Consider the following 14104-nt stretch of genomic DNA (forward strand, 5'->3'; position numbering starts at 1 on the left):
CTAGGAGTCTAGAAAAGTGGAAGATGTTGGCACCGCCACCCCCATGCATGAGGCTGGAATCAGCCCATTTCCTGCAAGGTGGCACTCTTGTGCTCTTGCTGGCAGAGGGGCCTCAGGAGGGCTCCGGACTGGGCTCCTCACTGGGGCAAGCACTCACAGCTGCACCCAGGGCCACGCTGAGCCATAAAATGAACACACGGGCCTTCTTGACAATCGTCTTTTCTCAAACATCTGGGGCCCCCACCACTATTTTTAATGAAAACTAAAACACATTTTGGAGAAGACTGTAAAATCCATATGAGCTTATGAAGATGGTACAAAAGATTACAAAGATGCTTCATTCTTGAGACAAACACTTCAGGCTATTCCCCAGACTCAGTGCAAGCTCCTTCTCCACTCTGGAGGAAGAGTTTGAGAAATGTCAAACTAATGCATTTTCCCTCTCTGTGTGATTATTTTAATAAAGATGTATTGAGACTCTAAGACCCAAAGGAGTGCCTCCCTGATGGGGGGAGGTTTAGTCCACGTAACTGATGACAGCAGACAGAAGCCCAGAACGTCTGAGCCAGACAGGACTTTAGAGATCAAGGCAGGGCCTTTGTTAACACACAGAAAAGCTCCAGAGACATGTGGCATGCCCAAGGTCACAAAGCTCCGTCTCCAGCCTGTCAACCCTGCCTGCTTTGGGAGCAGTTTCCACCACCACCCAACCCCCAGATCCAGAGCTACAGCTCAGAAGACTCATCGCCTCTTCAGCGACAATGACAGTCTTCTTGGGTCCAGGTCTCCTGTCCATCTGTCCATCCTTGCACGGGTGGCTCTAGAGCCACCCAGGCCCAAGGAGGAAGATGTACAAAACTTGTCTACCTCCAGCTTTTGGCACCACCTGCTTTCTGTTCTCTGCCCCCAACAATGGCCTAGTCACATTCTCTCTACTCAGGCATCTTTGCAGTGGTCATAATCTTATTTTTTGTTAGTCACTAATTATGGTTCATATGAGTCAGGGTTCTGGCAAGAAACAGATGGCACACTCAGAAAGGGCTCAACTGGGCGCGGCGGGGGGACCAAGCGCATGGCCACCAGGTAGAACAGACGTGCCTCTCGGTGCCTTCCCGGGCGGAGGAGCCTGGCTGCCACGGGGGCCCTCTCTTCTGGCACTGTGGGGTAGGAGGAGGTGGTCCTCCCTTTACAGACAGTATTCTGCAGGGCAGCCAAGGGTGAGGTGATATATAGAAACCTCCGACGGGAGCTACCCGTCACCTTTGAACACATATTTTCATGGAGCTCAGGAAGGAGAGATGAGAGGGCTTTAACTTTGTCGGTGGTGAAAAAATAGCCAAGAATGTGCCTGAGGCTTGTCAGGGCACTGTTGACCGCCTCTTAGGAAGCAGTGTCAGTGACCGTGCCTGACACTAGGGCATCTTGTTCGCGTTTTATTGAAGATTTTATCCTCTAGACACTTTGGGAGCATCATGTATCGGGCTCTGTTCTTGGGACTGGAGAAATAGCAGAGAAAACCCTGCACTTGTGCAGGTCTAATTCTACTCGGGGAGGCGATCAATAAAAAACGGAAAATATGTATCAGGTAGTGCTGACAGTGCAGCTGTGTCAAGGTTTAGAGGGTGGGGTTGGGAAGTTCTTTCAGGAGGTAACATTTGAGCAGAGCTTTGAAGACAGTGGAGGAATCCGTGTGACCATCTGGGAAGAGCGTCTAAAGGGCATGCTGTCCAGAGATGGAAGTGTGCCTGGCGAGTTCAAGGCTCAGCAAGGCTGGTATGAGTGGAGAGGGCGTGGGGAGCAAGGCAGTTGGAGATGAGGTAGGGAGGTACTAGGGGCCTTTAAGGCCATCATAGAAACTTGGGGTTTACTCTATGTGTGATGGGAAGCCTTTGAAGGGGTTTGAGCAAGAGCAGCATGGCGGAGCGCATCCTGACAGAGTCATTGGTCAGCTGTGGAGACAGACCCTGGCTGGGCTAGAGGGGACCCAGGGAAGCCAGTTAGGAGGCTACTACGGCCACCCAGGGGAGGGACAGTCTGCCACAATTGTACAAGCTTTCTACAAGGCATCTGCTTTGAGAGCCTAGTGATTCTAAGATAATGAAGGGTTCTGGATGCCATGCTAAAGAGTTTTGATATTCCATTTTCAGGTATATGAGGATGATAATAATGTAACATTTACTGACCACTACCTCTCTGTTGGGCACTTTTACAAGCACTTTACATTAGTATTGAATGTAATCCAAAGCTATGAGGTTTGCACTGTTAACAAATAAGAAAGCTGAGGCCCTGATACGTCAAGTGCCTGCCTAAGGCCTCATGTCTAGTAAGCAGAATCAGGAGTGCTGCCCCTGCTGGTAGAGGAGCGGTGCAAATGTTGTCCCCTCCTTCCTGCCCAAGACGGCTGGGAACTGACATGAGGGCCAAAGCCTTCCAAAACACCTGGAAGAAGTAGTGGAACCTTCATTTATCTGACCCATTTCTTCTGGTGCAACCTCTAAGGTTAATATTTTACAGATTTTGAGTTATTGCATCCATCTTAAGTTTTAATACACTTCATTCTTCCTCCCCCTCTTGTCCTGTGCCTTCCTTTTGAGCCTTTATTTTGCTGCTGTCTTTATCATTTTCACCTATTGTCTACCCATCTCCCTGTCCCCTTTCTTCTTCCCTTCCATTTCTCTCTCTTGAGATCAGGTGGGGAACAAGAAAAAGAAATAAGTGAAGGGAAAGGAAATAAAGAAAAGAGAAAAAAAAAAAAAAAGAAAGGGGCTCAACCGAAGAAAGTTTAATGGAGAGCCTGTTTACGAGGGCTGGTGAGGCACCCATAGACGAGCCACTGCAGGAAGCTGTTACCACCCAGGTATCCAAAAGGATGAGAGGAGGTGAGGTGACTGGAGCCCAGGGAGAGCTGGAGCTGTGAATGGGGACCACCCAACAGGAGAAACAGAGCCACCGGCAGAACTGCAGGAAGGAAAGGAGGAGGTGTGGAGGAAACAACCCTGCCTCTCCTTCTTCCCTCTTCCTGCCTTCTGCCAGACCCTCCTGTTGGCCAAACTCCTGGAAGCCAGATGGCCAGGGAGCCCAGGTGAAGCAGTCCACAGGGGACATCTCCCAGGTGGAGAAGCAGAGAATGGAGGAGGGGCGGGACAAGGGACAGAGAATACTAGCACATGGTTAATTTTCTTCCCGTTATCTACTCTGCTTGTGAAGTACTACATCAACCATTTCTGATGGTTCTTGAGTGCTGTTCTCTGAGTTCTGATTGGCTGAATATTATTTGTGGTCTGATTGGTCCAGGCATCAGCCAGAAATGGCCAGTCACAGGAGAGCATGTTGTAGGACCTGTTCTTGTAGTGAAGTCATGTTCTGTGAGCTTTATTTTTCACACTTCAACAGCCCATGAAATGGCCCCAAACCCGATGTCTCCCTCTTAAAAATGCTGAAAATAGGTGTTTCCTCCATTTACATGAACAACGGGTGAAGTGTAAATACTCTGTTGGGCTAAGTACATCACATTCTTGCCTTTTGTGATCTGGCAGGAAGCCCAGGGTCAGTAAGACCCTGGCCCAGGCAAAGCTGTGGCTTGGAGGTGGTTACTGGAGTTCATCTCATATGCCAATTTTAATCATTAGATTTTTGTGATGACAAGGATCCTGAGGTTGCATCTGACCTCAACAGTGCCGTGATTGATTACTGATGTCTGCCATGGGCATGGACAGTGGTGGTACAAGTGCCATCTTGGACCTAAGCACTTACCACCATGGCTTTCGGTGGAGCCTCTGTGGTTTCCTCCTCTATTAGCCTGTGCCTTTCCTCCCTCTCATCCTTCTCCCTTTCCCTCACCATATTGGACCACACTGAGTAAGTTCAACCTAGGAGAACATCCAGCTGGTTCCACCTCAACCCCTCTAAGCAGCTGACTAAGAACCTGACCACGTCCTTCTCCACAGGCCACCACTCACGTGTATGTGACCATCGTGGATGAGAATGATAACACACCCGTGTTCCAGCAGCCCCACTATGAGATTTTACTGGATGAGGGCCCGGACACCATCAACACTAGCCTCATCACCATCCAGGCACTAGACTTGGACGAAGGGCCCAATGGCACAGTTGCCTATGCCATTGTCACAGGCAACATCATAAACACCTTCCGTATCAACAGTCACTCGGTCAGTAGCTGATGGCAGGGTCCAGGAGGAGGGTCAACTGGCTAAAGGGATTGGAGGGGAGCTCAGTGACATCATGGGGGGTGGGGTTGGGGGCCGAGCAAAGATGGAATCTGGGAGGAAACTGGGGGAGCAGTCAGTCATGAGGATGAAACATGGGGTCTGGGTGAGATGGGGCCTGGTCTAGAGGGCAACAAGGGTTCCCCATCATGGCCAGGGATGTCAGGCCTACCTCTTGGGGTGGTCGGAGTGTGCCTCAGACCCACAGCCATCGATCCACCCTTGTCCCCTCTATGTATCCCCTAGGGCGTCATCAGTGCCGCCAAGGAGCTGGACTACGAGATCAGCCAGGGCCGCTACACCCTGATCGTCACTGCCACGGACCAGTGCCCCATCTTGTCCCGCCGCCTCACTTCCACCGCCACGGTGAGTGTGCGGGACACAGCCCCATCTTGCAGGTGGGGGGAGGACAGAACCCAGAAAGCTCCAGTAGGGAAGGGCATAGGGAAAGATTGTCCAGGAGAAACACTTGAATCCAAGAGCCCTGTCCTGGCCTTGGAAACTCACCCAAACTTGTTCTGTGACTTCAAGGAGGTTACTGAACTTCTCTGTGTGGCTGCATCTATGAGATAGATGATGACACTTGCCTTCCTCTCCTTCATGGGAAGAGCACAGGCATTCATATCCCTGATCTACTTCCTAGCTATGTGACTCCAGACAAATCACTTGACCTCTCTGAGCACCACTTTTCCTCTGCTGTGAAAGGGGGATAATAAAAACTGTTTCAGAGTGTGGGAGGAGCAAAGGAGACCGTGTAAAATGACCATGGTACAGCTATAAATAGAATTTCATAGCATTATTATTAATGGTATTGTTATGCCCATAAAAAGGCTTTGACAGTACAATAGCTTAACCACATACATAGCTTAAAAGGCCCTCCCACATCCATTGTCCCATATTCTTGCATCAGACCCATGAGGCAGGATTATCAGGTCCAGTTTACAGATGAGGGAACTGGGCCAAGCACAGGGCTGGCTGGGATGTGGCCCCACCTAAGCTTGCCCACCATCTCAGGTGCTCGTGAACGTGAATGACATCAATGACAACGTGCCCACCTTCCCCCGAGACTATGAGGGGCCATTTGATGTCACCGAGGGCCAGCCAGGGCCCAGAGTGTGGACCTTCCTGGCCCACGACCGGGACTCAGGCCCCAATGGGCAGGTGGAGTACGGCATCTTGGATGGAGACCCTCTGGGTGAGTGGAGCCAAGCTGGGCTGTGGGGGTGGCGTGACCCAAGGGCGTCTCCCCCACCCACTGAGGAACAGGATGAGAAAGGAGGTATCAAAGCAGTCAGGCCCACCATTGTGTGATCTTGCCCTCTCTGGGCCTCAGTTTCCCCATCCATAAGATGATGGAAATCATCATCCCCTAGGGACATGGTAAGAACACTCTGAAATCTGGGAAGAGAAGCTGGTAGCCTTGGAGAGTCACAGATAGAAAATACCCCTGTGTCAGGCCCAAAGAAAAGGCTCCAGAGCAGAGGAAGGATGAGCATCCTTGCCCCAGACCTTCGAGACCCCCCAGATGTAGACACTCAGGGAGCACCAGCTTTCTCCGTGTGTCTCATCGTCACCCGTTAGTAGCCTTCACACTGCCCTGGCTGTTCTCCTGAGTTGCAGAGCAGAGTTTGCCCTGGCCGGAGCAGTTTCTCAAGTCAGTTTAGCTCATTTCTGTGGAGTAGAAATCTCAGACTCAGAGGCCTCCCGGGGTCCTGCAGGGAACACAAATGGGAGAAAGGGTCTAGGCAAGACAATGGGGAGTGGTGGAGGCTCTGGCAGCCACAACTTGACTCCTGCCAATTACAGCCATGTCAAAATGCAGGCCCAGAGGGGCCAGGTCTTTCCGTTTTTAAAAGCAAAGCTGGAAATGCAAATCTTTGTGAAATATCCGATTTTTAACTGATCATTCACTGAATATTTACTGACCACCCACCGTATGCTGATCATATTCCAGGTGCTAAGGATACAGAATGGTACGAAACAGACACAAATCCCTACCTTATGGAACATATGTTCCAGTTGAAAGACACAGGCAATGAACTTAACTGATTAAGTAGATGACTTAGTCTAGTGGGAGGTGCTAAATGCTACGGAGAAATGTAAAGCCAGGAGATGAGGAGTGCCCGAGCGGAGTCTGCAATTTTAGATAGGGTGCTCAAGGAAGACCTGTCCAAGGAGGTGACATCGAAGCAAAGATCTGAAGGAGGTGAGGAGTGGATCATGTGGACATCTGGGGAAGAGCATCCCAGGCAGAAGGAACAGCAAGTACAAAGGCCCTGAGGTCGGAATGTGACTGGCATGTTCATGGAGGAGCAAAAATGCCCTGTGGCTGGCATGAAGTCAAGCGGGCAGAAGAGTAGGAAGAGCTATCAGAGAGGTAGTAGGCCCCATGTTGTCAGGCCTGGTGGGCTACTGTGAGGACTTGACTTTTGCTCCAAGTGATGTGGGGACCATGGGAGGGCTTTGAGCAGAGAAGGGACATGATTTGACGTAGGTTTTCACAGGATCACTGCAGTTTCTGTGCCCAGAACAGACCGTGGGGATTAAGGAACAGGAGCAGGGAGACCAGGCGGGAGCCTGTTGTTGTCACTCCGGCTAGAGATGCTGGGGCTGGAGCCTGGGGGGTGGCCCCAGAGGTGGTAAGAGGCGGTCGGCTCCAGTATATTTCACGGGTGGGGGATGTGCTGACTGATTGGATGTGGGACGTAAGAGGAAGTCAAGGAGGACACCAAGGTTTCAGCCTGTGCGGCTGGAGCGGGGCACAGCTGTTGGCAGACAGGAAGATTGCAGTAGGAGCAGGGGAGGAGGGGCAGGTGAGGTTAGCTGTGGGACGTCGGGTGGGGTTGATGTACGCACCAGGAGTTCAGGAGAGAGGTACTTGGGAGTTGTCAGCATAGAGATACTTAAAGCCACAAAATGAGAGAGAGCACGGAGGGAGTAGACAGTCGAGGTCCAAGGACAGAACATAGAACTTGGGGCGAATGTGCGATTAAGAGGCTTAAAAAAGTCCCACTTCTGTAGGACAAGACTTGTCCAGGGTTTGTGGCGGGTCTTTGTTCTGAGGTGCCGCCCTTTCATGTCCCTCTCTGGCCAAGTCTCCTCTTTGGCCGAGTACTGCGCCTTCCTCTTCTAAAACCATCAGAGCAAGGGAATTTTTCCTCTGCTATTTTCAGAAACACGGGCGTTTTGTAGTTTTGCGGGAGTCCCTGCTGCTGGTGGAGAGGTGGATGCTGGGTGGGCAGCTGAGCCCCCTCGAGGTTAGGGGCCCTCTCTGCACCCAGCTTCAGGGTGCAGGGCTCACACCTGTGCCCAGCCAGCTGCAGGCTGCTCCAGGCCGTGGGCCTTTGGAGTCGTGAGCAAAACCTCCGGGTTTCAATCCACACATGATTGGGGTCGGCCTTAGGAATTTGGGATCTTGTGGGGTGTCCCAGGAGACTGAGAGGCAGGCCCCCTGGGAGTGTGAGAGAGGCCCGGGGGGTTCCCCAGGCTGCCTTGGCCTGCAGCTCCTTCCCCCGGGAAGAAAGAGTAGACATCAGAGGGCAAAGCTCACTTGAGGATCACCGAACGCTGCCCCCAGTTCAGAAGACACGAGCAAGGCCCAGGCGGGTGGGCGGGAGGACTAATGGTGTGCCGGAGCAGCTGGCATATACCGGTCACAGCAGCCACTCCCCACATCTCTTCCCACCTCCGGGTTCCGTGACAGCACCTTGGTAACTTGAGAAATTGACAAACCCTACAAATCCAGACTGTTTTCTGTGGAAAGCGGGTTTATTGACATATCACAGGTGAAAGGACGTGCCCCAGGCCACCCAGCTTCAAGGTCACCTTCCCACCACTGCAGCCTGAACCTGGAGCAGGCTCCTGTCAGTGGAGACATCAAGGAAGACGGGGCTCTCACAGGCCACACAAAGCTGTGAGGAGGAGACACATGGTCCAGAACAGTTGGGAAACAGGCCATGGCCACCTGAGCCTCTCCCACCAACCCCGGCCTTCTCACGACGTCCAGTTGCCCCTTCCAGTCAGGCCACTCCTTGCACCCTTTCTTGCATCCTCATCCTCCCTAAAAGCCCCTAGTTCCTTCAGAGAGCTGCCTGGCCTTCCTTTCAGGATGCCCCTACTGCTCCCAAGAGCTGCCACGGATCCAGCACACACAAGGTGGACCAGGCCTTGTCCAGCACCAGCACAACCCTGCAATGCCTCTTTATTGGCCCATTTTTCAGATGAGAACATCAAGGCAAGGCCATTAACATGCCTGAGGGTGCACAGGAGTGGAGTCGGGATACAGACCTGGATATGACTGGGTGGAAAGCCTCTGCTTTTAACCCCTATCTCCAGGAGTGGAATGGTGGGGAGTTCAGGCCCTGGGGCAAGCTGCTGAGGATGACAGTTTGCAGTGTGGGGGCCGTTGGCCTGCCCACTTCCCGATCTTTGATCTTTGAGCTGACCTCTGGAGGTCTGGCCTGGGCCCAGCCTCCCAACGCCTTAGGCCGCTCTCGAGGGCCTTCAGAACCTCTTCCCTTCCTTCCTTCAAGGAGGTGGCTGGCTTTGGAGAAAAGGCAGGAGGCTATCTGCTTGCACGTGGCCAGGGGCCAAGACAGGGCTGGGAATCCCCTAGAAGGGAATCCCCAGTTCTTTGGAGACCTTGGACGATCAGGCTCAGGAAATCCTGCTCAAGCAGCTTCCTCCCCTCTGAGCAGGGTGCAGCCTGTGGGGCTGCGGGGAGTGGAAGGGCTGGTGGAAAATGCCAGCTGCAGGTGGGCCTTGGAGGGGCTGTTTTGGTAAATCAGAGCAGTGGAGCTAGGGGCAGGGAGTGGTGAGGAGGATGTGCAGAGGCAGGCAGAGAAAATTGTTGAGGAGCTTGGGCCTCCGTCCTTGCCGTGCCCTTGTGTGCTGTGTGTCTGTGAGCAAGTCACTGTCCCACTCTGGGCCTTTTCCCCCTGGTGTCAAAAGGGAAAGTAAAGAAAGTAACTTTCTCCGTGTTCCCTGTTCCTGGGGGAATGCATAGAGGTGACCCCATCTTCCTCACACTCTCTCTGCCTCCCTCCCTCACTCTCGCTCCCCTTTCCTCTTGCCAGAGCCTCAGCCCTCTGAGGCTCCCCTTGGGCTCCCACATGCTCCCCTGGCTTCCTGCCCCTCTGCCTCTTCCCCTCACCCACTCCCTGTTCTCCCCCCTCCTCCTATACCTCCTACCCTGCTCAGCTCTAAGTGGTGTTGTCTGGAAAGACCACAAGTCCCATGGATGCAGTGGGCTGAGACCCAGATCCCTGGGTTTGGGTCCTGGTCTGTCATTAACTTGCTGTGGGAACTTGGACAGGTCCTCACCCTTCTCTGGACTCCTGTTTCGTTTTCCAAAGGCCACGCGGGCCTGGATGGTCTCTGGGGTCTCTTCCAGGTCAGAGTCTGAGGGTCTGAGGTTCCTGTTCTAGTAGCTCTCAGACCTCCGGGCCCTCAGCCATGCCAAGACAAGGACGGGAGCCAAAAGGCCAGCTGAGGCTTCTCAGAACCTCAAAGAAAGGAAGTCGGGGACGACTAGGGGCCAGGCTGGTGGGAGGGAATGAAGGACAGTTGGGGATCCCCTGCCCTCAATCTCTCCACTCCGTCCTACCCTGGTTCCTCACCAGTAGCAAGGCGTTCCTTTGGGTTGAGTTCTGCCCTTCCCCAATATCCTGTTTTACAAGACACGGTATCTGGGAAGGATTGCACATTACAAAGTATCTGACACCATTAATCGATTTCTGATCAATAGTGGTTATAAAGAGGGTGCTTGTGTAGAAAGGGAGCCCCCACTTTTTCAACGTAGCTATCTCACCCAGGGTCAGCCCTGGCCTGCCCACAGCCCAGGAAAGGAAACTGGTTGGGATCTTGGGCACATTGGGGCACGAGCGGGCCCACGGCCACCTGCGCCCTAGCTGTTATCTGGTCCCCTCCCCCCGTACTTCCTAGTCCTTGGCAGGTCCCGTGAGGATCTGAAGCTGGGGCACTGGAGGACCTACGCTCCAGCTGTCCCCCACCCCTGGCGAGTAAGGCTTGCTAGAGGATGCGGGAGAGGCCTGGGCCCCCACTGCTCTGGGCCACTCCCGGCTAACTCAGGGCTCTCCTCGGCACATGCAGGGGAGTTTGTGATCTCTCCCGTGGAGGGGGTGCTGCGGGTCCGGAAGGATGTGGAGCTGGACCGGGAGACCATTGCCTTCTACAACCTGACCATCTGTGCCCGCGACAGGGGAATGCCCCCACTCAGCTCCACGGTGAGTCTGGGGGCCCTGTGACACTGGCTGCTTGCCGCTGCCCCCTGAACTCTTCATAAAGACTTCTGTAAACACTGCTACCCTCATGCTCAGAGAGGCCTCAGGCTGCTCTGGGGGCAGTCCAGGCCCTCAGGGTCCCTAAAAGACCTGCAAGTGCCTCTTGGGGCTCACCCATGGAGGCTGGACCTGGGGCCTGGCAGCCATGGCCGCTTGGAGTCTCCCCCACAGCAGCTTTCTGGGGAGGCTGCCTGGCCAGCCGGGCCTTGCTCCTGTTACCCTGACATTCCCACTCTGCCTCTGCACCTTTTCTGCTTCCCTCTTATCCTCATTTTCATCCTGTTGCCTTTCTAATTATCTTTTCTTCCTCTTCCTCTTTCTCCTCTGCGACCAACTGCACCCTCCTCCCTCAATTCCCACCCCTTTGCTATCCTGCTCCATCTCACCCGTCACCTCCTCCTCGGCCACCGTGTCCACCAGTGCACTCTCTCTCCTCCGTCTCCCCCATGCCCCCTTTTCTCCTTGTCCTCCTCCTTCACCTCTTCCTTCTCCTCCTCCTCTGACTTGCCCCAGATGCTGGTGGGGATTCGGGTACTGGACATCAATGACAATGACCCCGTGCTGCTGAACCTACCCATGAACATCACCATCAGTGAGAATAGCCCCATCTCCAGCTTCGTCGCCCACGTCCTGGCCAGTGACGCTGACAGCGGGTGCAATGCACTCCTCACCTTCAACATCACTGCCGGCAACCGAGAGCGGGCCTTCTCCATCAATGCCACGGTAAGGCCAGGACCAGCCCCAGGGAGGCTGCCCCGGGGTTTTCCTAAAAAGAGGACCCTGCCATAGAGGCTTTTCTGCTGCCACTGTCTGGGCTCCTTCTGGCTCCATTTCCTCTTCAAGTGTCCTCCCTCCACTGAACACAGGAGCCTCTGTGGGAAGTGTGGGATCTCAAATTCCCCAGCTGAGGCATCCCTGGGGTTCCCGTCATCCCCAAGGCTCGTCATGTGGAGAGATGGGGCCAGAGCCTTGGTAGCACTTGGTTTGTACCAAGATGCACCAGGAAACCCCCACTTGGCCTCTTGAAGTTTTGCCAGCTGCTGGCACCCCAAGGTCATCAGAGGGCCCATCCTTTTGAGGCAGCAAGACCTGGACATTGGTGGGTCACTCTTGCCCTGGCAAGACCCTGCCGGCCCGTTTTGGCCTTCTGGACCATATCTTTGCTGGTTCAGGGAGGAAATTCCTAGCCACTCCTGGAGCTGCAGGTGGAGCAGTTGAGCATCTGTGGGCCAGAGCCCAAAGTGGGGAGCAGGTGGCTACTCGGCTTACCAGCCCTCCACATCCCAGACAGGGATCGTCACTGTGAACCGGCCCCTGGACCGTGAACGGATCCCGGATTACAAGCTGACCATCTCCGTGAAGGACAACCCGGACAACCCACGCATAGCCAGGAGGGTGAGGCTGGAGGGCACAGGGGGAGCAGGGCTGGGTGCTGGCCCCAGTGTTAGATGCACAGGCTTTGGAGTGAGCAAGCGCGGGGTTCAGATACCAGCTCCACCTGTCAGTAGGTGTGTGGCTTTGGCAAGTCAAGTTCTCTCAGCCTCCATTTTGTCTCCCGCAAAATGAAGACCACACCCACCCCAAAACTGTGGAAAGGAATGAAGGAGCCAATATCTGTGACGTCCTCAGCACAGTGCCTGGCACACGGCAAACACTCAATAAAAGCCAGCTGTCATCTTTTCTCCCCAAACCACTGGTACTTGGCACACGTCACAGTCATGTGTGCATATGGGCCTGCATGCACGCACAAACACACCCTCTAGGTTCTGAAAGAGTTACGTTTTCCAGGTGGCTTTTCCCTCAAAAGCCAAAGGAGCTGGCTCTCTTTACCAAGAGGAAGTAGGTTTGCAAAGCAAACAGTCCTTTTGTGGATAGAGGTCAGCCCTCTCTTTCCAGCCTGTGAGGTCTGTGGCAGAGCCCTGGCCAAGAGGGTCTGGCCCCTCTCAGCTCTGCTCCTGACTGGCTGCATGGCTCGTCCAAAACACTGCCCTTTCTGGGCCTCAGTTCCCCCATCTGTACAGGCTGAGGAGGCGTCAGGTTGGAGGTACTCACAAGCCTCTGACGTCTCGTCCTTTGCTCCTCTGTTTCCTTCCTTCTCTCACTTCCTCCCTCCTTCTTTTCTCTGCTGCTCTCATTCCCACTCCTCTGCCTGTGCTTTAGGAGGGGCTGGGTCATCCTGAGAAGCAGCAGCATCAAGTGGTGGAAATCAGGGCTGGGAGGAGGTTGGTCCCCGCTCTGCCGCTGCCTTGCCATGCGGCTTTGAATAGTCACCTCCCTCTCTGGGCCTTGGTTTCCTCACCTCTGCAGTACAGATAGCATCCAGGGCACTGGGAGGTTCGAGAGATAAGGGCTGTGACTGTGGTTTCTGAAAGGCGTGATTCTCACCCAGCAGTGGGTGAGAGTCTGGATGGTCTCTGAGCAGGGCATCAGGCAGGCCTGGAGAGTCTGAAAGCCAGGACTCTTCCTGCCTTCAGTCCTTCCAGACCACAAGATGGCACCTGATTAAATCCTGTTTACGTCCATTCTCCTGTGAACTTCACAACACCTCTCTGAAGAAGTTAAGATCCCCATTTGCCAGATTAGAAAACTGAGGCCCAGATAAGGGAAATGATTTTCCCAAGGCCACCCAGTGAGCTGCTAGCACAGCAGGGCCTTGAACTCAGGCCTCTGGACCCCTGCTGCAGGCTTTTTAATCATCCACCCTGTGCCCTCACCTTCCAGCCCTCCTCCCTCTGGAGCACTTTGCTAGAACATGGCCTACAGCTTGCCCTTCCCCCTTGCCTCCCACAGGATTTTGACTTGCTGCTGATCTTTCTTGTGGATGAGAATGACAATCAGCCCCTCTTTACTGAGAGCACCTACCAGGCAGAGGTGATGGAGAACTCTCCCGCTGGTAGGTGCTGGGCCCGCCTGGGAACTCCTGCTGCTGCCAGGCACCACCTGGGCCCCAGATGCCTGAGGACTCCCTTGTGCTTGATAAGAGCCCCGTTGAGGCCGGGCTGGGGAGGCAGCCTCACCACGTGGCTGAACACAGACCCAACACAGACCCAGCGGGTGCAGAAGGGTAGAGGGGAAGAAGGGCACAGCTCTGAGGGGCTGGTGGTCCTGGAGCTGCCAGGCCTCTTAAAGGCCAGCCAAGAGGCCACAGGTCTGGTTGAAAGAGACAGCTGTGGTCATTGGTCCCCAAGATGGCCTGAGAGCATTCCCATCACCCTCTGAAGAGGGGCGTTTAGGGTGTGAGGACTACCCAGGAGGAGAGTAAGCCCACCCCTCCCTGCTCCTCCGCCCCAAAGCAGAGGGCATCCGGAGGCTTCCAGAAGCCCAGGGAGCATCTGTAATCAGAGATGGGGGGTCAGGGGGCCCTGGGTAGACCAGCATAACCCTTTCCCACACACGTGCACTGACCATCCTCACTTCCGTTCAGAGGGAGAGAATCTCCTTTTTAATGTCCCCAGGGAGGTCCCCTCACTCCTCCTCCAGCCTCCCCAGCCCAGAAGCTTGGATTCTAAGTCAGAAAGCAATGAGCTAAGATACTCTGTCTCTGGCTGTGTGTCCCTCCTACATGAATTTGTTTCT

At 54.2% G+C, this 14104-nt stretch overlaps 1 protein-coding gene across 3 annotated transcripts in view; it reads left to right on the forward strand.

The window, feature by feature from the left end:
• The window catches only part of CDH23 (cadherin related 23), a 77399-nt gene that overhangs the window by 39445 nt on the left and 23850 nt on the right, over window positions 1–14104 (forward strand). For all 3 annotated transcript variants that reach the window (XR_011423123.1, XM_070226830.1, XM_070226815.1), the window contains exons 6-12: window positions 3948–4169; window positions 4473–4592; window positions 5241–5421; window positions 10338–10471; window positions 11042–11251; window positions 11816–11923; window positions 13319–13421. Coding sequence is in view for 2 of the 3 variants with exons in the window: in XM_070226830.1 (XP_070082931.1) it covers window positions 3948–4169; window positions 4473–4592; window positions 5241–5421; window positions 10338–10471; window positions 11042–11251; window positions 11816–11923; window positions 13319–13421 (1078 nt within the window). In the remaining variant the exon portion in view is untranslated. The remainder of the gene's footprint in view (window positions 1–3947; window positions 4170–4472; window positions 4593–5240; window positions 5422–10337; window positions 10472–11041; window positions 11252–11815; window positions 11924–13318; window positions 13422–14104) is intronic.

Source organism: Equus caballus, chromosome 1, assembly GCF_041296265.1.
Source record: "Equus caballus isolate H_3958 breed thoroughbred chromosome 1, TB-T2T, whole genome shotgun sequence".
NCBI classification, from domain to species: Eukaryota; Metazoa; Chordata; class Mammalia; order Perissodactyla; family Equidae; genus Equus; species Equus caballus.